At 31.5% G+C, this 23,747-nt stretch overlaps 3 protein-coding genes and 1 long non-coding RNA gene across 5 annotated transcripts; 2 read left to right on the top strand and 2 right to left on the bottom strand.

Moving 5' to 3' along the window:
• Nucleotides 1-5,056: 5,056 nt before the first annotated feature.
• On the top strand, nt 5,057-5,809 carry LOC111879300 (non-specific lipid-transfer protein Lac s 1-like). Its single transcript, XM_023875754.3, has 2 exons — nt 5,057-5,467; nt 5,598-5,809. The coding sequence occupies exons 1-2, from the start codon at nt 5,124-5,126 to the stop codon at nt 5,605-5,607; spliced, it is 354 nt and encodes a 117-aa protein (XP_023731522.1). The 5' UTR covers nt 5,057-5,123; the 3' UTR covers nt 5,608-5,809.
• Nucleotides 5,810-10,578: 4,769 nt separating this feature from the next.
• LOC111916250 (uncharacterized) lies at nt 10,579-16,498 on the bottom strand. Its single transcript, XM_052766292.1, has 8 exons — nt 16,363-16,498; nt 15,919-16,068; nt 15,619-15,750; nt 15,276-15,533; nt 14,735-15,170; nt 13,706-14,634; nt 12,376-13,593; nt 10,579-12,242 (listed from the first exon to the last, which is right to left on the bottom strand). The coding sequence occupies exons 1-8, from the start codon at nt 16,496-16,498 to the stop codon at nt 10,579-10,581; spliced, it is 4,923 nt and encodes a 1,640-aa protein (XP_052622252.1).
• A 590-nt stretch (nt 16,499-17,088) lies between these two features.
• On the top strand, nt 17,089-19,560 carry LOC128127732 (uncharacterized). 2 transcript variants are annotated; one of them, XR_008225553.1, is made up of 4 exons: nt 17,089-17,459; nt 17,550-18,451; nt 19,169-19,316; nt 19,393-19,560. It is a non-coding gene; the product is annotated as an uncharacterized LOC128127732 (long non-coding RNA). The 2 variants fall into 2 exon arrangements; XR_008225551.1 differs by having other exon boundaries at nt 19,169-19,560.
• Nucleotides 19,561-20,905: 1,345 nt separating this feature from the next.
• Nucleotides 20,906-23,489, bottom strand: LOC111879275 (uncharacterized). Its single transcript, XM_023875735.2, has 12 exons — nt 23,346-23,489; nt 23,203-23,269; nt 22,801-22,894; nt 22,595-22,722; nt 22,447-22,531; nt 22,211-22,346; nt 21,921-22,129; nt 21,726-21,846; nt 21,471-21,650; nt 21,317-21,385; nt 21,105-21,234; nt 20,906-20,994 (listed from the first exon to the last, which is right to left on the bottom strand). Exons 1-12 carry the CDS (start codon nt 23,487-23,489, stop codon nt 20,906-20,908), a joined length of 1,452 nt encoding a protein of 483 aa, XP_023731503.2.
• Between the last annotated feature and the right edge of the window lie 258 nt (nt 23,490-23,747).

The raw sequence follows: 23,747 nt of genomic DNA, 5'->3' as shown, positions 1-23,747 counted from the left end.
TCAGGTTGCCTATTATCACATGATCATATCACTTCACAAAAGATCTCCCTCAAGCACATTTCATAACCAACATATATATTTTTTTGATTTTCTGATTTTCTAATGTTTTTGGAATTTTTAAAATTTTCTAATTTTTGTTTTGTTTTTATTTCTCCCCCTAAATTTGTGCATATGAGAGAAACGAAAGTAAATGCGCAAATGTAAACTATCCTAAAACAAAAATTTGTCTTTAAAGCGAATCAGCTTAAGAAAAACTCAGGAGTATAGAGAAGAAAACTCAAACTGTAAATCACCGATTGAATTTGCATCCAGAAGGTCTGAGAATAGCACGCGTAATCTCAGAACAAATCCGAAAATTCTTCATTTCATTAAGCACTAACCCCATGAGTGATCTCTTCCTTTCTTTATTTCCCACAAAAGGACACATACTCTCAAACAAATGTTTGAGTGTTGTACAGTTGAGAGATGTCTCCTATCATGTGCCAGGAACAGCCACTACCAACAAACCGAAGTCTGATGATATGCCTCCATAGCTGCTCCGACACAAAGCGGGATCAGTTGGTCTTTGGAACCCAGTCCATTTTGAAACCGGGTCGACCTTTGTCATCCTTTCACGGTACTCTCTCCCATGACATATCCTGTTTATCACAAACAGAAGATGAAGAAATATTAGAGTCATTAGTTGATGTAGGAGAGTGAGCCTTTGGAACCCATATGTAGTTGGGTTTAACCCATTTCTTTTTCGATCTGATGGGTGGCTCAGTACTTGCTTTTGATCTTGATGTCAGTCGTTGAGATGACTTTGATTTTGGCTTCACGGGAGCATCTCTTGGATTTGGCTTCTTGGCCGACATTCCCTTCTTGCCCTTGGGATTTTGATTCTTGTCCTTTGGAGTTTGATTCTTGACCTTGGGAGTTGAATTCTTGGCCTTCTTGGCATTCCAGTCGTCAATGTCTGATCGTGATCTCGAGCGGTATCTTTTGGAGAGTATCCTTCTTGGCGCGTTCTGCCAGGCTTGTGCGTAATAGGGAATGTATGTGCGATTTGGACAGTTTCGGGCAATATGACTAGGTGTTCCACAGTGAAAACAAGCTTTTTTCTTTACTGGGAAATTGTTTCTTCCTTCCCCTGGTGGCGTATCCTTGCCTTGTCACTTGTTGTTCCCACATGCACACTTACAACAAGAACTCTGTTGCGTTGGAATTGGTGGCATGTATTTCTCAACGGCAGGTTGATCAGAAGCAGTTGAGTTCGAAGCAACAGATTCAGAGTTCAAGGAGATGTTGGTTTGTTCAATGGTGTTCTCCTTGTTCTCATCCTCTGCTACTTTACCTGTACATAAAGTAGAAGCATTAGTATTTTCAACTTGAATACCTCCTGACACAAATCCAGCTGGTTTGCCATATCAAAGATGTGTCTCCGTGTCAATTTCTTCCTGTGTCATAGGGATGGATGTGTAGTTATGATTGAAAGGTGGAGGAACACTATCATACCCTAGAACCTTGTTTTGATTATCTTTGAATTTTAATTGGGTTTCAAATAAGGACTCGACTGCCTTACTTGATGCAGTATAATTTTTGAAAATAACATCTGTTTTTCCACACTTAGTTTTCAAAGCGTCAAGTTATTCGGTTACAGCATCAAGTTGTCTCTTAATATAGTCATAAAGTTCACATTTTTCACTGTATTCTGTCTGAATTCTCTTAAAATCCGTTATTTTTGTTTCTAACTGGGCCTTCAGGGGTTTCTGTCCTTTCCTGAGTTGATATCCTTCATATCTCAGGTCCTCAACTTCTTTTTTTAATAAATCATTATGTTCACGAAGAAGTTTAATCGTAGCTTCACATGATTGAGAACATGAAACTTCACATGAATGAGAACATGACACTTCATTGACCGGAAGGTTTGCGGAACTCATTGTTTTTCGACAATTCAAAGCGTCAAGTTCTTCAATTATATCAGCAAGACTAAGATGATTGAGATCTTTTTTCTTCTTGATGCCAGCCACGTCCATATCCCACGATTTCGGAAATGCATTCAGCACCTTTTTGTTTATCTCGGATTTGGTCAAGAAGATCTCAGCTATATTCATCTCAGTAGTGAGTGTGGTAAATCGCCGCAACTGAGCTTCCAGGGTTTCTCCAGGGATATAATCGAACATGTTGAAATTTTGTCTTAACATATCCTGACGACTCTCTTTCATGTCTTTAATTCCCTTGTAGACCTCAAAAACCATTTAAAAACACAACTAGAAGTTAAACTTAAATTTAAAAATGCCCTTTGACTAAAAACTCAAAAGTCAACCTCAAAAGTCAAATTTTAAAAGTCAAACTCAAAAGTCAAACTTGAAAAGTCAAACCGAAAAGCTAATTTTGAAATTTTAAAAGCCAAATGAGAAAGTCAAAGCTTAAGGTCAAAGGTCAAAATTTAAAAGTCAAAGTCAAAAATTTAAGCAAAAAGTCAAAAATAAAAGTCAAAATTTAAAAATTAAAATTTTTGGGTTGAAAAAGAAATTTAAAAATAAAAGAAATTGATTTTTGGGGTTAAAAGTGTTAAAATGCGAAATTTGGTGCGACTAGGAGTGGTTTTAAGTTAAAATCGAAAGGCATGTAACAAGTTGTTGGTTGGTTCAACTGGTAAGACGTGTTGCTGATGAACCAGAGGTCGCGGGTTTGATCCCTGGCACCCCCGAATACGCCTCTAATTTTTTTTTTTAAATGTGCGAAGACAAAGACTGCAACTTGCTGAATGAGATGCGTGACCGAGGCTCCTGAACGAGGCGAGGTGCGATGTGCTGATGCGAAGCTTGGCTTGGTGCTGTTGAGAAGTGTATAAAGTTTAAACGATCAAACTATTTAACAAGATCCCATGTAGCTCAACTGGTTAAGGCGCGTGGTTTGAAGTGTTGGAGGTCTCGAGTTTGAACCTCGGCACCTCTAAATCCCCTTTCTTTTTATAATAAAGAGTTGTTGATGCGAGGACGAAGCCGCAAACTCCGGACCGTGAACACGTTTCCGGCCGTAAACTCCGGCGACCGTGAACACGTTTCCGACCGTAAACTCCGGACCGTAAACCCTTCAAAGACCGTAAACTCTCAATCGCTGTTATTGACGAAAAATAGCGTTTTTTCACCCTTTTTGCTCCAAAACTCGATCAAAAACTCGTTTTTACGAAAAACGCGAAGAACAAACCTCCCCTAATTTTTCGAGATATATCCAAAAACGCAAGAATCTTTCCAAAATAAGATCAAATCAGCTCCAGATCTGACAAAGATGAGTGATACAAACCAAGCTCTAATACCAATTGTAAGTCCCTAAAATGTTTGTGTATCAATCAGATCCGTTTGATGGTGTGGAATCCCAATCAAACGGATGATGTCAGATCAAATAAAAGAGAAGGAGAAGAAGAAGATGATGATGAATCTATGTATGATATGATTAGAATGAAGTCCGGATACAAGATTCACACACACCAACACACACTCTTTTTTCTCTCTCTCTAGAACACCTTCAAATGCACACACTTAAGCTCCTCTAATGTTCATCACCCCTTTCCTCACACCCCTCACCCCTATATATATATACATGAGAATATGGGCCGTAAACACCCCCTTGGCCATAAACCTGACCGTAAACACATAAGATATTACATAAAAATACAACTTCCTAGAAAAGCAAAGTATAAACCATAATATTGACCCAACACATGGAACGGTAGTCGGCCACCGGAGGAAGGAACCACCACATTAGCAGTCACCTGATTTGTAGGTTGTCCCACAAGAATCTACTTCCTCTAGTGTTTGGCGAGGTTTGCACCCCCCCCCCCTTAAATACGCCTTATTAAGCTTTTCTTCAATTGCCCCAGGATTTTTCACATCAACAAATCTCACGAATGCGAAGAAAGAACCAGAAGCATTCCTTCTACCAGCAAGGTAGATATCTCTCAGCACCCCCCAGATTCTCGCAAACTCTCCATATCTCCTTCTTATTAGCATCATCAGGGAGATTATACACGTAAAAGGACGAAAACAAAGGATCGTCATAAACTTTGAAGACAACCTTCCATGAAATCCTTTTCCGTCCATCCTCCGTTCTCCTCCTCGAGATTATTTATGACGAGAGCAATTGTTCATCCAAAATCGAAATTTACCATGACGTATAGGTTTATCCAAGACGTCCTCATGGCTACGATGCCACATCGGCTTTCAAACACTTAGGGTTCTTCGATTTTGAGATTCCATTTTTCAACAAATAAATAAACTAATTATTGAGCCATAGCTACGTACACCAAAAGATAAACATTTAAAAGTGGCAAAACATGAGGTCATATTGATACATACATATTAACAAACTTAATAACCGATAATAATGTCTTATATGAGGTCGCAATGATAGATTTAATTTGGATAAGCTTAATTAGTAGTTAACAATAATATGAGAAAATTGAAATTATTAACTATTGAGAAATTAAAATAGTTCGTTTCTAATTAATGATCACGTAAATATATCCTTTTATTTACTTTGTATCAAGCTATTGGACAATACTTTTTCATATAGATATGCGGAAGATAAATTTCTGTAAATTTTTAATCATCGTTTTCTTTTAGAAATTCTTATTAGCTAATGTGGATTTTCATTATCCATTATGCCATTTTTATCTATAAAAAATAAATAATCACTTTTACACAAGTTAGTAATATATTTGATTAATTTTTCTATATTTACTGTCTCAGCTATGTCTACCAACTACCAAATGCAAGTGAGTAAGGTTAACATGAATTTTTGTTCGGAGGAAAATAAAAATTACTTATTTATATAGTATAAAATTGAAGATCAAAAATCTCAAACTTGGTCGGCTGTGAAAGTGATAGCCATACCTACAATAATTCAAAGCGAGATCCACCATAATTATGTAGTAGCTAGATAAATGGAACGATTACACACACAGGCATTTAAGGTTCCATTAATATTCAATCCAACTTCCAACCACCCAATCCATTCACACACACAAACCCATGGACAAAAATCCCTATAAATACCTTTGACAACAACCTTTCTTACACCAACTACATCTTCAATCACACATAACTTTTCTACGACTTTAGTGCTTGTATACTCGAAAAATGGCAAGAATGGCAATGATGATCTTATGTGTAGTGTTGACTTGCATGGTGGTGGCGACACCCTACACCGAGGCTGCTATTTCCTGTGGTCAGGTGACAGCCAACTTAGCTGGATGTCTTAACTACCTAAGAAATGGTGGTGCTGTGCCACCGGCATGTTGCAATGGGGTTAGGTCACTTAATAGCGCTGCAAAATCAACCCCTGATCGTAAGACGGCTTGTAACTGCTTAAAGAATGCTTCCAAATCTGTTTCTGGCATCAAAGCCGCCAATGCAGCTGGCCTTCCCGGCAAGTGTGGTGTCAACATCCCTTACCAGATCAGTCCTAACACTGATTGCTCCAAGTATGTGCAAATATGTGCTTATATTTTTTTTTAATCAGTTTCAGATTTAAGTATACGTCTACTTGTTTAAATATTGCATGAAAACACGTTAGTTGTATTGATGTGACTTGGTATATGGTGATTTTTGCAGGGTGCAGTGAGGTCGAGATGTGGATGCATCTTGCGCAGAATAAAAGCATATATATATTAGAATAAATAAATATGAGAGCACTACTTTGTATGAAATTAAAAGACATATATTATTGTATATGTCTATGAGTTTTACGGTCTTTTGACTGGTGCCCTTGTAATATTTGTATGTAATCGCGTAATCTATATGCATCCTACCCTTATGTTTTGTCAGTATTGTCTTTTCCACTGCAATAGTTTATTAAAGCTTCCGGAATACACTTAAATCTTTTCTCTTTCTCTTTTTAGTTATCTGTTCTTTTGTCGGAAACGTTTTCTATCAAAAGAGTAACTTATTAGAGTCAAATATTGTATTTTTGGAGATATTGATTTTTTTTAAAACATCTTAAAACACTTTTACGTTTGCCATACATTTTTAAACTTATTGAGTTTTTAAAAAACTAATAAGCGGATAAGTTATTTTCTAACTCAATCTAAACACCTCCTTAGTGATTGTACATTTGAAGTTCTAACAAACCTATATTTTTGTTTAGCTAGTTGAAAACATAAGCAAATTTGTAAAGAAAGGCTTCTTCTCTTTAAAATTTATAATTTTTACTATATTACATGGTCAAATTCTCCTTACACACTTCCAAAAGCTTAAAGAAAATTCGAACTAAAGGGACCTTCAAAATATATATGACGGGGGTTTATTACTAATCAAATGTTTTGTATTGTTTCTACTTCATCGTTGTTTCAAAGTTGAAAAAAGGTTATGTAACTTGGGAGATTAAGTGGGGGTGTTGGGTTGTTCAAAATGATTATTGCAATTTCAAGAAAATCAAATCACATAATTTGGAGACTTACTTTTAATATTTTGGCCTACAAGGATCGAAAACATCAAAGTAAGTATGCCAAACATCATAAGTCCCATAACAACTTTCTTCATTCAATTTAGGGTGCCCCACATAAATTCCGAATTTTTATTTTTCTTTTGTCAAGATTTGAAACTAAAGTTACATTATTTTCTCATTTTCTGTGTTAATTATCATTACGCATTGATTTTGGTTGTTGGGTCGTGCTGATAGTCACAATAATCTTGGTCACAATCAATAACCAATAGTCTCGTTATGCTAAAAATAGAATAATCTTGGTCACAAACAATAACCAATAGTCTCATTTCTTTAAAAATATTAATTAATTGCCTTATTTGTAGTGTACATATTGCCCAAGAGAATACTGGTCATTAATGCTATATAAATAATCTTAAAAGTGTTTTTAAAACTCAAATGTCTTGCATGCCCATCCAGTATTCAAGATTTTGTTAGAGTTTGGACATAAAATTGGTATAAAATGTTTTTTTCTTATCTTTTTACACTAACAAACTTTCCAACTGGAAATTATCTATATTTTGTTGCATATCCAAATAAACAGAACATTTGTTTTTTTTATGGAAAACGAGTGTTATCTTCTTAAATTTTATTTTAAACTAGTAAAGGACCCGCGGCTATGTCGCTATTGAGATAATATGAGAAAACTCGACAAACTTTAAAAGATATGTGCTGAAAATGTAAATCGCCACAAATAGGGGAGAAAGTTGACAACCTCTAAAATTAGATGTCAAAAGTGTACAACAACCAAAAGAAAGGACATTGGTGGAGAAAATCCAAAAATGTTGTTGCAATAGTTTGAAAGTTGTCAAAGTTGGGAAAATACGGTGGCAAAAGTCTAAATGTGGTGTTTTATGTTTTTTATGTCAAAATGTAAAAGTTTTGACCATAAGAACGAAAAGTGTCAAAGTCACTAAAAATTTGTGGTAAAAACGTCAAAATGTAAAAGTTTTTACTGCAGGGACGAAAGTGTCAAAGTTGCTAAAGATTTGTGGCAAAAACCTAGAGGCAAAAAAACTTAATCAAAGCACAAAAATGTAAAAGTTTTTACTTCAAGGATGAAAAGTGTCAAATTCACCAAAGATTAGTGGCAAAAACCTAAAGCCACAAAAGGTACTATTCCTAAGGTCCTTTGAATTTAATATATATATATATATATATATATATATATATATATATATATATATATATATATATATATATAATTGAGAAATGTACATACATTGTGTATTACTCCTAACCATAAAATGTTAACCAAAAGTAGTTGCCAAGTGAGAGAAAACCAACCCTTAAGGCAAAAGTATGCAAGGTAACTCGACTTTGGATTCGATGTCAAGATCCAAGAGAGTTGCAGCACAAGAAGCTAGGAGAAGAGTTATTTGCTTGGATTGTTGTTATGTCGATGATAGAATATATGTTTTGGTTGGAAAGTGAGAACGACATCAAATATTGTGAGCGAACTCGAGACCTTTACCTATACCTATGGGTAAATGGAACGATCTTATGTTAGATATTATCGTCAAGTGTCCCAGAATTATGTAGAACCACAGTATGTTATGGATCGGATTCAACCAAGTAATAAAGTATGTCTTTCTAGGCATCACTTATGTAGAAGACTAGTCAAAAGTGAATGTTTTCGTAGACTCATTATCATGACTAGGTAAAGATTTCGATTTGAGATAATTCTTAGATTTTCTTAAAAATACTTATGTTAGCGATAATGTGAAAACTTTTGTTACTCGACAAAGTCGAAACCTGAAAGGGGCATGAAACAGTTAAGTTCATGAACTTTGTCATTTTTGGATAAGGAGAAATGGTCATGTGAGGAATTCGACGTAACATGGTCGCTTAAATGAAACATTAATCAATAAGAGTTAATGTTATGGAATTAGGTCGGCAGACTGTTAAAATGTCATAGAGGAACCTAAAACATTAACTCGTAAATAACATAATGGGATCGGTTGAGATAGTACTATGTGAAAACAAGTATTGAGGCAACTCCTTACTTGGAAGTTGTCAAATTTATTATGTTTGCTTTATCAAAGATCTATATGTATAAAAGTTTACATCTTTGTTGCCTATTGTTGAGTTTGCATGATTTAGAGGACCAATCTAATTGTGTATGCTTGAATCATAGTTGTTAATGACCATCGACAAATATGACTAGAGATAGACAAAGTCTTAGGATTATGTTAATAAAGAAATGAACTTTAATGTACATGTGCATTAGTTAATTGTCATGACTATTGAGATTAATTACAAGATTAAGTATTGCATAATATAAAGTTAAAGATTGATTTAGTGACGTGTAGTTACATTACCATTCTGATTAGAGTCCTTATTATAATTGGATTAGGGAACGGGCCAATGTATAACACCTGCAAATTTGGCTAGATGTTTAAGGTATAATAATAATTATATATTTTATCGAACACTTAAAATCCTTGAATAGGGAAATTGTTCTTCGTACATGTTACAAGCTAATAAATAATTAATATATACACAATATGTAAACAAATATTAGATTATATAATATTTGCAGAAAATCTTAATATAAAAATTATCATTAAACGATAAAATAACATTAAAAATAAAAGATTATTTTGGATAAATAATATAATCAAAAGTCATAGAGAATGTAACCACGAGCACGTGGATATATAGAACATTTAAATCTAACTTTGTATGAGAAAATTATAATTTTTTCAAAGATTTGAGTTCTGTCCTACACGACAACGTGTGTCATAAAATATGAATCAGAGATAGGTTTCTTATTAGCGTAAGTGATCTAAATGAAATTCTTAGTAATCATAATTAAAAAATCGAAAATATAAAGAACGTTGAAAACGGAGCTCGTATGCGAAAGATACAAAGGAAACTTTGTCCCTAAGCTTGATATGCAGCTTTTTCGTAGTGTAACCTGTACAAAATTGTAAATTTAAAACAGAATGAGAATCAACCAACGGCGTCAAAATGAAAGTTGTAGTACTCGTCGATACAAAAGTGGGGATATAACGTCAAGAATAGAGTTAGTATGAAGAAGTTATGATTTATAATAGAGTAGTTATACAGTAAAATAAAGTATAAATCATATATATATATATATACACACACACACACACACATTTTTAGGTCATTAGAAAGGTATCGACGATGCGGCCGATATAAAAATAATATTGAATACTTTCAACATTAGTTTAATACAAATATCATTAAATCTAGTTAAAATAGTATTATTAATGGTCGTTTAGTCGTTTAAGTAATTATAAGGGTACTTTTTGAAAATTCGTTTACTATAAATATGAGGCTTTAGGCTCTCATATTTATTGCACCCAAGTCTTTTTTAAGAGTCTTTATCTTCTTACCCTCGAGCATGTCGTTCCTTCGTGAGTTGAGCGCTAAAGAGCTGGAAGAATCTTTCAGAAGAAAGATTCAGTGATGAAGTTATGCCCATAGATTTTCTAAGTTTTCGCTAGAAAACCTGTCATTTTAAAAGGGAAAGTTGAAGTGTTAGAAAATGATCTAAATTTCCTACGAGTCTTCTACATCAATCAGGTGAGTGCATAGTTACTTCAATGAGCATGATTTAATATAAGTATTAAATACTAAAAGATTAAATTTACGCTATAAGATGGTTATTATAATGTTATGCTAATAGTATATTTTATATGTGAATTAATTGCTTGTTATCTAGAATATGTGTTAAATGTATAATTGAAAATATTACATAACCATATGAGATTACTAGGTGTAAAACCCGTGGGACCCACGGTTGATTGATTTAAATAGAATCATAATTTTGATTACATAATAAACGAAGATACCATAGTTAAGAAAAAAAAGAAGATAAATACATAATAATAGTATATTTATTTTATTAAGATTGGCATTTGTAAGTATTTAAAATTTATATATTTTAAACAATAATGAATTTTTAATTATAAAAATTTATTTAAAGTAATGTAATTAACATGAATAAAGGAAAAACAATGAAATATTATAAGTTAATTAACATGAATAAATCAAATAGAATATATTAATATAATTTTATCAAGTTATATAATTTAATTAATTAATACTAAAAATAAATAAAAGATGATACAAAATAATTGATTATAAATTACCAAAAACTTCCTTATAAACAACATTGGAAGTTTTATTGGTTAGGTTACCATCCTTATCTAAAATTAACAATTTTAATCCCTCTCTGCTTTGAACTCTAGATAAGGCAACATATAATTGCCCATGTGAAAAAACAGGATCTTTGAGGTACAAGCCAACCTTGGATAACGATTGTCCTTGACTCTTATTAATAGTCATAGCAAAACATACAGCCAATGGAAATTGTCTTCTTTTGAATTTGAATGGAATTTTTTTTTCTGATGGCGTTAAAGACATTCTTGGAATAAAAGTCCGATTTCCAATATTAGTTCCAGATAAGATACGTGCCTCGATAACACGTTTGCCCAATGATAGCACTTGGAGTCTTGTTCCATTACATAAGCCATTTTTTTGATCAATATTTCTTAGTAACATAACCGGAACACCGATTTTTAAAACTAACTTATGATTTGGTAGACCCGAAACTTTGAGACCATTTAAAACATCAGGTGAGTATAAATCTGCATCAAACTGATCATGGACAAATTCAGATTGGCATATACTATCTAAACTTAAATATTCAACCTCATCTCCTGGAAACTTCAATAGCAAACGGTCATTTATTTCCTGAACCACTTCATTCTTTGGAGCTAGTATTGCTCTTTCTTGAAAATAACTTGTATCGTTGTAATTATCCAAAATCGAAGGATATACAAACTCAATTAATGAACCTATAGGATCCTTTGGATCACTAATGAGAATATCATCTGGAATATCAATAACCGTTTCGCCGTCATTCTGACCACCAAGTTTTCCTTCTCCTATATCCAATAGCCATTCTGCAAAATCTTTTATTTTTTCTACAGCTGACTGATCCCTTCCAACCGTTAGCCTCATGTTTTTTGTTAACTTATGGATTTTGCAATGTTGCCATAAATATGAAGAACTTAAAGAAGCGTTAACAATGTTTTGTCTGCTGCCACCCGGAATAACAGGCAAAATTTGTCTGAAATCTCCTCCAAAAACAATAACTTTCCCTCCAAATGGAATATTCAACTCGGTAGAATTTTCAGACCTCAATACATCTTTTAAACTTCGATCTAAAGCTTCAAATGCATGCTTATGGACCATAGGTGCTTCATCCCAAATTATCAAAGATGTTTTTCTCAATAAGCTAGCGAGCTCACTATTTCGATTTATTTTACATACAGAATCCTCAGTAAGTTCAAATGGAATTATAAATCGAGAGTGGGCTGTTCTACCTCCGGGCAATAATAATGAAGCAATTCCACTTGAAGCAACATTTAAAACGATATGACCATCACATCTAATTGCTGCAGATATTGTCTTCCATAAAAAAGTTTTACCTGTTCCACCATAACCATAAACAAAGAAGACACCTCCTTTATTTTTTTTAACTGCACCCATGATATCAAGGAAAATGTCACGTTGCTCATTTGTTAATGCAAGAAACATACGGTCAAACTCAGTCTTTATAATGGAAATGTCATAATCTAGCTCCTCGGTGATAAGTCGATTGTTTGAAGAAGAAACATAATCAACGTCCGGGTAAGGCATGTTTTTAAAATTTTTGAGAGTGTTGTTGTTACGAAGTAAAATCTGTTCTATCTCGTATAGAGTTAAGTTCATAAGCCGATCTTCACTAAGAGTTAAGCCTGGAGGACAAAATATCAGATTAATTACATATATTATTACCAATATTTACTTATAATTAAAAATTTATCAAATGCATGTTAGAAAATAAATAATTTAATTTTTAAATAAATAATAATAATAATATTTTAATACCTGATAACTTTAATCTCTGTCGTTGATTATAAAGAATTCCATCCGCCAAATATTCCCATGTATTTTCCCAAACAACTTCTGGTTTAGACATACTGTTACACATTAACAATGTGGCAAATAAAAATCGTAGATAAAAACCAGATCCAGAATGACTTGCTTCTTTAATTGCATCGATGTATTCTTTGTCATCATCCAAAAGCCCAAGAGCATAACAAGCATCTCTAAAAGACAAATATTCTTCACCATTTACTGTGCGAATCTCTTCAAATGATCTCGGACCTTTCACCTTATTTAAAAGAATCCTTAAGAAATAAGCTTCCTTTAGATTAGGTGAAACCGAATGAATTCTACCAATGCACTTTCCTACTTCCCTAGGCTTCCAAAACCTATCCTTACGATTCCAAACAAACTTTGTAGGAAACTCAACATACGTAAGTTTTCGTGCATCACTTGAAATTACATTACACTCCATCCAAGCTGTGAACATTGAAGCAGCAACAGAAGGTTTGTCCAAAACATCATCAATATCATCGTCTTCCCCATATACAATCTGTTGTTGACCAGGAAGATGAAAAGGTAGTCTAACCACAGAAGGATATCTGTAATGAACATCATATGTAAAAATTCGCCATGATGCTTCACATGCAGATAAATATCTACAATCGTAATATTCATTTATTTCATCGACCACATCATGATTATCACAATCATTGTTGCTTCGTACAACGGCAATTGTAGCTCTATCTGGTCCTTTGTTTATGTATTTGAATAAATACTTTATAGACGATCCCTGATTGCACCATTCAACATTAATATGTGCCTGATATCTTTTCAATAGATATTTGTTGTAGGGGACAACATTTCTATTATCCAACTTGACACCTGATTTTTCAACAAAATGACCATTGTTTCTTCTCCTATATAAGGGAAAACCATCCTGATCAACAGATGTATGATTGCAGAATTGCTTTGGAAAGTTTTTAGAGCACTTTTTGTCCACCATGCATGGGCAATTGATATTTTCAGCTCCACATGGACCATGAATCATGAACTCATTCACAAGTGAATACAATTCAGGATCTTCATCTTTGTTTGGTATTTCGGCGGATATTATGGGATCGATTAATTCAACAGTGGGTAGCTTGTAGTCAGAATGCATGAATAGACATATATGACTATGTGGCAAACCTCTTTTTTGAAATTCAATTGTATAAACAACTGCAAAATATTTTGCACAAAACAATATGGTTAGACCATAAGCAAAATGTTAAAAATATGAAATAAAAAGCATTTAATCTCATGAATTATGAAATAAGTTAATTTTAAATACCTGCTTGAACTATGCCGAAGATATGATTCTTCCTTAAGTCTTTAATAAATGCATCAAGCTTGATCTTGAACAACCTACATAGTATATCAGGTCTGTCTTCTGGTTGAAGTGAAGTATCCTTAAGAAACCTTTTCACCTCTGGCCATTTGGGATTACACGTAAAGGTTATGAAGAAATCAGGATATCCATACCATTTACATAACGACATGGCATCCAAATAGTTTTGAAGCATATAGCGTGCACCACCAGTAAATGATGAAGGTAATATCACACGTTGTCCGACGTTGGAGATACTTGTAGCTCCTTGAGCTTTTTGCTTACGTAAATTCTCATAAGACTCGCATCTAAGAACATGTTGTTGTCTGCGTATGTAATGCAATCTCTCACTTTCAATCATAGTATACGCATCTACCAGAAATTGTTGAAACAACCTTTTTGAATTAAGAATCAGTGAGAACGAATGATCCCTGTCTTGAATTCTAAAAGCGAAAAATTCTCTCATTGTACATGTTGCCCGCTTGCTGTTGGTTGTATCCGTAATTCCTCTATGAAGAATGTCAACACTATAACCATCATCCCCATATGGAAATAGTAGTGGATATTGGAGAGGAAGGTAAGAAGGATGCAATTCACTGATACGTTGTAGAAAACCCGATTTTGTTTGAACAACGATATCTCTATTTTCAATCGAATCTGAAATGTCACCTACAATTAAAGCTGCAACCTCAGAAGCAGTTGGTAGGTTATATGTTCTTCCATCACGATTCCTTTTCCCGATAATTCTTAACTTCATATCAACGTGAGGATTTTTCTGAAAAGCATCTCTTACCATTCTATAAGAGCTAACCAAAACATTATTTGAATCTAGCATGACCTTCAATTCTTCAATAATATCATTATCAAATGATGTAGATTGTTGGTTTTCCCCACTATATGAATGGAAAATATAAATAACATCAGCAATATATATATATATATATATATATATATATATTAAAATAGAGTATGAATAAGAAAATTGAAAATTACCGAAAACATCTCTGCCTATTTGAATTTTCATTATCAGTATCATAAATGTATAATTGAGAGAATTTTGGTTGCAATCCTTTTGCTGGTAAAAGACTTCCAATACTATGATAATTTTGGCCACCAAGTCTGAAAATGTATGGAGCATTTCCTCTATTGATTGAAGAATCAATCTTACCACCCATCGATGTAAAAGAAAACATTGAATTGTAACGTCGTATATTTTTCCTGAAGTTTTTGCTTTTACAATCGTTTGATTGAAACATTCTTTCATAAGTTGGTGGTGCCTTTTTTAAATCTGGTAGTTGAACCTTGCCATAACCACAACATAATGAAAAATTGGTGCTCTTTTTTTGTTTGCCTCTAATGGATTCATTTGTCCATAACTTTGCACGACATGTTTGGCATACAACAATCTGATCACCATGATCCAAATATTCTGTAAAAAAATTAAGTGTTATTAATATAATAGTAACTTTATAAATATATACCATATAGGAATTGATTTGTAAAAAATAATAAAAATGGATATATTTTTGTTTACCTTTGGAAATACCAACGATTAAGTTTTCAGATACGACCTCATGTATATTTTCTATATCTGCTGTTAGGTCAATTAATGGAATAGGAGATAAATGTTTCGATTTCCTTTTTAATTTATGACATCCTGGATTTAACATGATCGATGATGAAGATTGACATATTGTAGATGCAGTTCTGGATGTCATATCTTTTGAAAGCACAGAGTAGTTACTTTTATTTGCTAACGTTGAAGTGGGGTAGTTATTGAAACCAATGTTAGCTGAAACAAATAATAGTATATTAAAAAAAAGATTATAAATTTATTAGAGAATGCATCATAGTAAAATTAAAAATAAAATTATTACCATTTGTAATGTTAGATAACGGAGTTCTAACATTTATGTATGAAGGAGAAAATTGTAACGGCGTATTTTCATTTCCTCGAGATCTATATGAATGAACATTTTCATTTTGAAGACCAACGCTCTTAAATTGATCTGCAAAAAAATATATTATTAAAATTGAAGACATGACGTAAAAAACAAAATAAGAAGGTAAAATTATATAAGATTATAGGGTAATAACATAAAAAGATGAGAATTTATGTATTGTATTTTTCAGTTAAAAGAAGTGTAAAACGTGGTTGATTTTAATAAGAAAATTACAGCTATCCATGTTTTTTAAGACATGTGGAGTTGATGGATTTATAATGCTGGATCTTATATTTGTTGCCTTCAATCGCTTATTATCCAAATATAATTTTCTCCGTCTTCTATTCTCTTTTGCTTGCAAGTAGTACATATGGTTGTTTTTTTCTGCATAAGAAATATAAGCATATGATATAAAGTTAACAATAGGTAGATAATTGTATCGATATAGAATATTAATAATAGTGAAGAAATAAATGTATCTTTGTAACCTTTGTTAAAAAATATTCCAGATGATGAAGATTCAACGTACAACGAAGTAGATAATATATTTGCTTTATCTTGTCATGTTAATACGGGTTGGTGTTAGAATAGTACATATTTTTATGTTATTAAAAAATATACAAAGAACTTAAAAAATAAATAAAATTAAAATTAAAAAATGGTAAATGATAAACATACCGTTGTTAATTGAAGAAAGAACATTAGTAACGGTTGAAGATTGTTGGATTGATGTAGCAGACAAATTAACGTGTTGTCTATTTTCTAAGTAAAAAGTATTTAATTTTCTAGTCTTTTTAGAATTAACCGACTTCATGATCTGCTTGCGTTCTGAACAATTAACACAATTTAGTTAATAAAATAAATGCTATGCACATAATTAATAAAACAACACAACCGGATTTATTATTTAAAATTAGACGAAAGCCAAGAAAAAAAATAATTAAAGTAAATATAATATAAGTGGGACCATAGTTGTAATGTAGTTACAATCTAATATTTTTATGTCAATAAAACCTAAATATAAAATAATGACAATACCACTAAATCATTTGTCTTAAAAATGATTTGTACATCAATATTATATACATTAATACCACTAATTTTTTTTTAAATTATAAATTGTAGTATAGAATTGCAGTTTAATATTGTCATTATAGTCATAGATTTATTATAAGGTTAATAATTTTTTTACTTTATACACTTTGAAATGTATAATTTATCATTAATATCCCCTATTTTCAAAAATTGGCAGCCACGTATGAAACATCCCTAACCTCCCAAACCTAACGTACGAATCTACATTTCTCCATTTTTAGGTATTCGAAAAAGAAAGAAATGACGAATGGATGGGTACAATTAAACATAGCCCTAAACATATCTATCCAATTGACTACAAATCTCGTTTGTGGCGTACAAAAAATGAAATGGAGCTATCATTCAGAATGTGTATGTAGGTCAGAACCTTGACGATTAAACAACATAGAACGATTTGTGTCGATATTCTCGAAAATCAGGAAATGAGAAGGATGCGATTAGTTACATATTATCGGGTGTTTTGAAATGGAATGTGGAACGATTCGGAAGAGGATATCGTCACCAGAGACTTACATCAATTAATAGTCGATGAAGGAAGTGACGAAGGTAAGAGATGTGGAAGAGAAACTTACAACCAAAGTCGATGTCGAACTCAGAGACTTACAGTAGATAAATAGTTGATGTCGGACTCAGAGACTGAAGAAACGAAAAAATGGGGGTTGAAGACAGCAAGATTGAAGGTAAGAGATGGTCAATTGTTTGTGAATCTTAGGTTTTATTAACAGAACATACATTATTGGGAAGAAATTTACCTGGTTTTATTTTTGCAGAAATCTTGTTTATAAAGATATCAGCGAAAAGTGAAGAACTTCAAAAGAATACCTCGAAATCGATTAAGAATGGAAACACAATCAGGTATTTTTCAATTTGCTAAAAGTTTTGAATTTCGTATTGTGTGAGTATTATTTTAAAATTTTGAAATTTGAATTTGCTAAACATTAGGCTTAATTTTGTGCAAAATTATTCATTGATTTATATTAATACGAGTAAATAAAAAAATACCTTGAAGTTTCATTTTTTGTGATATTTCTTAATATTATTTAATTTAGATTGTATTTTAAAATTTTATTTGTACATAAATAATTTCATATTAAAAAAATTAAAAAAAAAAAACCACCGTGTGTTGAAAACAATTTATATATTTAGTATTATGCATAATTCTTGTATTTGGAAACTAAAACTTATTAATTTGTTTATTGTACCTTACATTTTTCTTATTTAGTCAAAACAAAAGAACATAAAAAACTAAGTCTTATGTTATCATATTTGATTCAAAAGTAGATACAGATATCTGAAAAGTAATTATATGCTCAATAAATTAATTGTTTTAATCCTGAATAGGAAAATTATGATCAGATACCAGAAAGGGAGATCCAAACAATTGTCAACCATCTTTTGTTTAACCTATTAAACCCTATTGATGTGTTGATTGATAAAGATTACAAACCATTGAACTGATGTTTCTCTTAGATGGACTGTTTTGCCCTTTTGGTTTTGCTATAAGTTGGAATGTTTTCCCTTTTGTGTTGGGTGGCTTCATTTATGTTGTTTAGTATTTCAATTTGTTGTCTTTTTCTTGCTAGACCTTGGTATACTTGGTTTCGGATGCCTGCTGATTCTTGCTTCCTTCATATGAGGTTTATTGGCCTTTTTGCCCTTGTTGATGCTCCTGGTATGTTTTATGTTGCTTTATAGTTGATTGCCTTTTTTTGGTTCATTCCTATTACTCCGTTGCCCTTTATGTGGCTTTATATGAAAAGTAGGCCGCTATATTATGAAATAAGTTATTTGGTAGAACGGTCCATATATAAGGGCAGAATTGTCGTTTTCTATTAAAAATAAATAATGATAGTTTTTTAGTATACAACATAAACAGAAAAACAAACAATGATAGGAACAGGGCAAGATTAATAGGAAAGGGCATAATTATACTTTTCTATTAAATACAAAGAATAACAGATTATTATTTTTATTTTTATATTTTATACGAATTTGAAGTTTTTGCCATTTGGCTAAAAAACTGCAATAATGAAAAGTAAATAGCTATGGAATAGGAAAATTGTTTTAATCATGAATTTTACCAAATTATGATCAAATACCAGAAAGGGAGATCCAAAACTCTAAGCAAATTGCTTCTTTCTGGACATGGTCACCTGATGCAAATTGCAATAAATAACAATGTTCTTACAAAAATATAATTACCATTTTAAGTCATTTTCCCATATTTAAAATATTTATTTACCTCAAAAAATATTTGTATTCATATAATAGTTTTGTTAGTTTGTCATATAATATTTTCTTTAAAAAACACTTGATAAAAGAAAAAAAAATGTTAAGCGCTTATTTTAGAAAAAATGACAAGTTTTTGTTTGTTTGATATATCTTCAAGCTGCATACCCAATAAAAGGATGGACCGGAGTTGCTGCATTATCTCATGTACAGTGTGAGGTACTAATACAGCTTCCAAAGCTGCTTAACTTGAAGAACCTTGCCAAAACTGTGTTATAGCTACCAATATAAACCCTACCCTTCATGAAGTAAGAAAAAATTGAATGTGAGTATAATTAAGTTTATCTTCTTAACATATGCTAATTTTATTTTGTCTAACTATAGGCTTATTATAACTGGGCTATGACCACATGTGATACAACAAAACTATATGGTGGCACAAAGGAAGTTGAGGAAATATAGAAATTAGCAACAAATAATGCTTTTTTCTTCAAAAAAGTTTCACACATTTTGGTTTTGCTTGTGTAAAATACTATCTTTTTGTTACGTCTATTTTTTTTTCTTAATTAAGCATTATACTACTATTGCTATCGGTAGTCTATCCAAATTTTTAGAAGTCTTTGATTAGTGATTACAATATTTAATTATCAATATTTTATTCTTACCCGTGGTTTCCACAAAGAATAACATATTTTTATTTTTATTTTTATATTGTATACGAATTTGAAGTTTTTGCCATTTGGCTAAAAAACTGCAATAATGAAAAGTAAATAGCCATGGATAGGAAAATTGTTTTAATACTGAATAGGAAAATTATGATCAGATACCGGAAAGGGAGATCCAAAACTCTTAGCTTTTACTTTCAAATATAATAATCTTATAAATCACAATTAACAAACAATTGTCAACCATCTTTTGTTTAACCTGTTAAACCCTATTGATGTGTTGATTGATAAAGATTATAAACCATTGACCTGATGTTTCTCTTAGATGGACTGTTTTGCCCTTTTGGTTTTGCTATAAGCTGGAATGTTTTTCCTTTTTGTGTTGGGTGGCTTCATCGATATTCATTACTACTTGATTTTGTTGTCTTTTTCTTGCTAGACACTGGTATACTTGGTTTCGGATGATTCTTGCTTCCTTCATATGAGGTTTATTGGCCTTTTTGCCCTTGTTGATGCTCCTGGTATGTTTTATGTCGCTTTATAGTTGATTGCCTTTTTTTGGTTCATTCCTATTCGTCCATTGCCCTTTATGTCGGTTTTTATGAAAAGTAGGGCGCTATATTATGAAATAAGTTATTTGGTAAAATGGTCCATATATAAGGGCAGAATTGTCCTTTTCTATTAAAAAGAAATAATGATAGTTTTTTTAGTATACGACATAAACAGAAAAACAAACAATGATAGGACAAATGGTCCTTTTGGTGATAAAATGTGTAAGAATGGTCCCTATGGAATGAACTCTATGACGAATTATAGAACATAAATAGAATAAACAGGAAAAATATATGTTCTTCAACTTTTTCCTCTAAACGGTCAAACCTAATTTAAAATTGAAATTCAATGGTTTTAATTATTTTAATATATTTCTTATTAATTACAATGTAAAAACTATTCGTTATGCCCTTGTACACAAGTACATTGGTTGTTGTTAATTTAAATTTAACTGTTTTTAAACATATTATTTTCCAAGATTAATTTTAGTGTAATTGTGATAGAAACAAATTTTAAAGCGAAAGTGTCAAATAAGTAAAAATGTACTGTTAAACCACTTCAAATAAACAAAACAAACGTATAAAAACTAACGAAAGTCCCCAAAATACTTGAACGAAACAACGAAATAGTCTTTAAAACAAAACCAAACTTAATAATTGTTTTTAAAAACCATAATCAACTCATTTCTCCACTTTTGGCACCCAAACTGGAGTATCTTCACCAAAAGATTCCGTATTTGATTTTATAGAATTTGCATCACCATCATTTTCTAGATCATAAACGTCATCACCATAACAACTCACTTTTCCACTTTTGGAACTAAAAGTGGGTTTCCCTCTCCCATTGATTTTCTTTTAGATTTTATTGAACTCAAATCACCTCCACCATCAACATCATAAATGTCATGGAGGTTGCGCTTCAAATCAGCTGATATTTTCAATGGACTTGTTGCGGATGATTTATCAATTGTCGAGGGAGTAAAATTCTCATCCGTTTGTGATATGACATCCTAAATTAAAAAAACATAAGTTGACAAGCGATCTAATTAAATATAAATAATAAATAAAACTTAATATGAGAATATAACATACCTTTTGAACATTTTGAACGACCTCATCTGATTCCAGGGGTACTTCATTTAAGGACACTGATTGAACACTCTAGAAAATAATATGGAAATATGTAAAACGTTATGTATGTAAATAAAAAATAAATATAAATATTGAACATTAAAACATTATTTACCATAAGTTCTAGTTTACTTTCCAATTCTAAAACAACGGACTCATCTTCTGTAAGTTTGACAACGGTGTAGATATTGTTATAGTTGGTGACATTGTGGGATGTAACATCTACAAGAAACGCAAATTTGCGGTTTTTCAACACGTTCATATGATTTGGATATAGTTCCAAACTGTCACCAACCTGTAAGAAGATTGTTTAATATATTAAAACAAATAAAATGTTATTTGATAGAAAAATATGAATAAAAAACTATACCTCCTCATGTATTTTTTTCAACTCGAATGCACTTATATCCAACAATCTTTTTGCTTCCCTATCAAAAAGAGTGAATCTGATGGTGCCAGTATGATCTTGTACGTTGATTGGAATTATATACCTAAAAAATATTAGATTATTAGTAATTTTGTTGAATGATTGAAATGATTAATATAAATGGAGGTATGCGTATACTTTATAACAGTATGAAAATTCGAATCGTTGCAAGCTGCATTTTTACACTTAATTACAACACTATCTTCCATCTTGCCGGGGGCGGTATAGGAAAGATTGGTTTTGGGCACATTGTTTATCCTTCTTCCACATTTGTAGCACGCATCGTAATACCAAGGTAGATTCTGTCTTATATTGACGATGGAACCAACTAATAGAAATTTCATTTCCTATATCAAATAAAATGTAAAATTAAAAAAAAAATACAATGTTCAAATAAAATTAAAGGATATAAAGTAAAAAACATATACCTTAAGTGGTTCTGTGATCTCACAAACAGTTTTTAAAGGGAAATCGCCTTTAAAATCATCTATATAAGAGGTAGAGTAGCTTGGGAGCGTAGTAATGCTTTTTTCAGACATACCTCCTTTGTTATTAGCCTTCAATCTGCAATGTTTAAAATTAATTTATTAAATATAAGAAATTGTATTCATCTAAATAAATATAATAACATAAATAAGTTTAAATAAAAACTAAAAAAACTAACTCTTTCTTAAACTCATTAATTTCAACAATGTCTGAATTAATGAACATTTTGGTTACATCAAAATGACTTTGGGCTTGACCAATTCCTGTAAAAACAGATTAGTCAATAAAAGTAGATTGGAAAACAAATTAATTAATAAAATACAAACCATTCCAAACGTTAAGTTTCACGAACTGCATCACTATAACAACACAAGTAATGGTGGTGTTACTTTTCAGGTAATGTGACATCTCATGTGCCTGACTTCCAAATATAGTGACATTGAGGTGTACAGACCTAAATAAAAAATTAATTTAATTAGTATGAAAAAATATGACTAAAAATAATAAATAAATGAAATAAATATCATCTCACTCTAAGTTGCTAATAGTCATCTTCATGTAATGTTTTGATGGATTAGGATTGGTTGTCTCAAGTGGCCTAAATGAGACAATTAGCCCAATAACATCTACACAATTTTAAAATAAAAAAAATATAAGAATCAGTTAAATACTAACATTTATAATTTATTTCTTTTAGTTATAAAAGTGAATGAAATAAAATTAAACAACTAACCAAATAATGTGTCTCTTGGGCATTTCTATTCGATGATAGAGTTGAAATCAGCAAACACAAAACCATTAACGGGACCCGAAAAATCATCAGATTTTTTTACGATACTTTTCCAATCCAAAGTTAATGTCTGTTTCTGACCGGTAACACTAAAACCATTTTTAACACCCGCCAAGTTTGGTTTTAAAATGATATAACTTTCACCTTCCTTTAAAAGGTCACGAAATCTTGAAAAATTTTGGTGGAAAACACGAGATTGGTATTTTGTACCCTGTTAAAACAAAAACAAAAAAATTATTCTTTGAAACATATGTAATATTTAGTAGGTTTAAAAAAAGTAAACTAACCTCCTCGTCCATGACGATCATTTCAATCGATAAAACGTGGTTATTTTTTATAAAATTCCAAATCTTTAACACCCGTAGTTTGAGATGTGAATCATCAGCAATATGTTCAATGTCTTTTAGATATAGTTTATTGCCGATATTCATTATCTGCGAACAATTGATAGCATATTGAAATTATTATAAATTTTGCCCTTTACATTATAAATTCAAAGCATATTATTAAACAGTTAATATTAAATGCAAACAATTATAAACATATTACATAATATATTACAGTACAAATATAGATGGAAAACATTATTGTTTCAAATACTGTTAAAAATACATTCACTTTGTCTAAAATATATACATTCACAAAGTTGACATAGGTAGAAATAGGACCTAACATAATTTTGTAAACAT

Source organism: Lactuca sativa, chromosome 1, assembly GCF_002870075.4.
Source record: "Lactuca sativa cultivar Salinas chromosome 1, Lsat_Salinas_v11, whole genome shotgun sequence".
In the NCBI taxonomy this organism is placed as follows: domain Eukaryota; kingdom Viridiplantae; phylum Streptophyta; class Magnoliopsida; order Asterales; family Asteraceae; genus Lactuca; species Lactuca sativa.
The sequence above is the reverse complement of the archived record's forward strand: the minus strand, read 5'-3'. Positions and strand labels throughout refer to the sequence as shown.

Excerpts from the sequence above, each read along its gene's own strand:
- LOC111879300 (XM_023875754.3), top strand. The coding sequence starts at position 5,124 with ATGGCAAGAATGGCAATGATGATCTTATGTGTAGTGTTGACTTGCATG.
- LOC111916250 (XM_052766292.1), bottom strand. The coding sequence starts at position 16,498 with ATGAAGTCGGTTAATTCTAAAAAGACTAGAAAATTAAATACTTTTTAC. Across the intron at positions 16,069-16,362 it reads TCTTTCTTCAATTAACAACG|AAAAAAACAACCATATGTAC; the intron begins GTATGTTTATCA and ends TTTCTTATGCAG. Across the intron at positions 12,243-12,375 it reads ACAGAGATTAAAGTTATCAG|GCTTAACTCTTAGTGAAGAT; the intron begins GTATTAAAATAT and ends TTTGTCCTCCAG.
- LOC111879275 (XM_023875735.2), bottom strand. The coding sequence starts at position 23,489 with ATGAATATCGGCAATAAACTATATCTAAAAGACATTGAACATATTGCT. Across the intron at positions 23,270-23,345 it reads TGATCGTCATGGACGAGGAG|GGTACAAAATACCAATCTCG; the intron begins GTTAGTTTACTT and ends TTGTTTTAACAG. Across the intron at positions 22,130-22,210 it reads AGATCACAGAACCACTTAAG|GAAATGAAATTTCTATTAGT; the intron begins GTATATGTTTTT and ends TATTTGATATAG.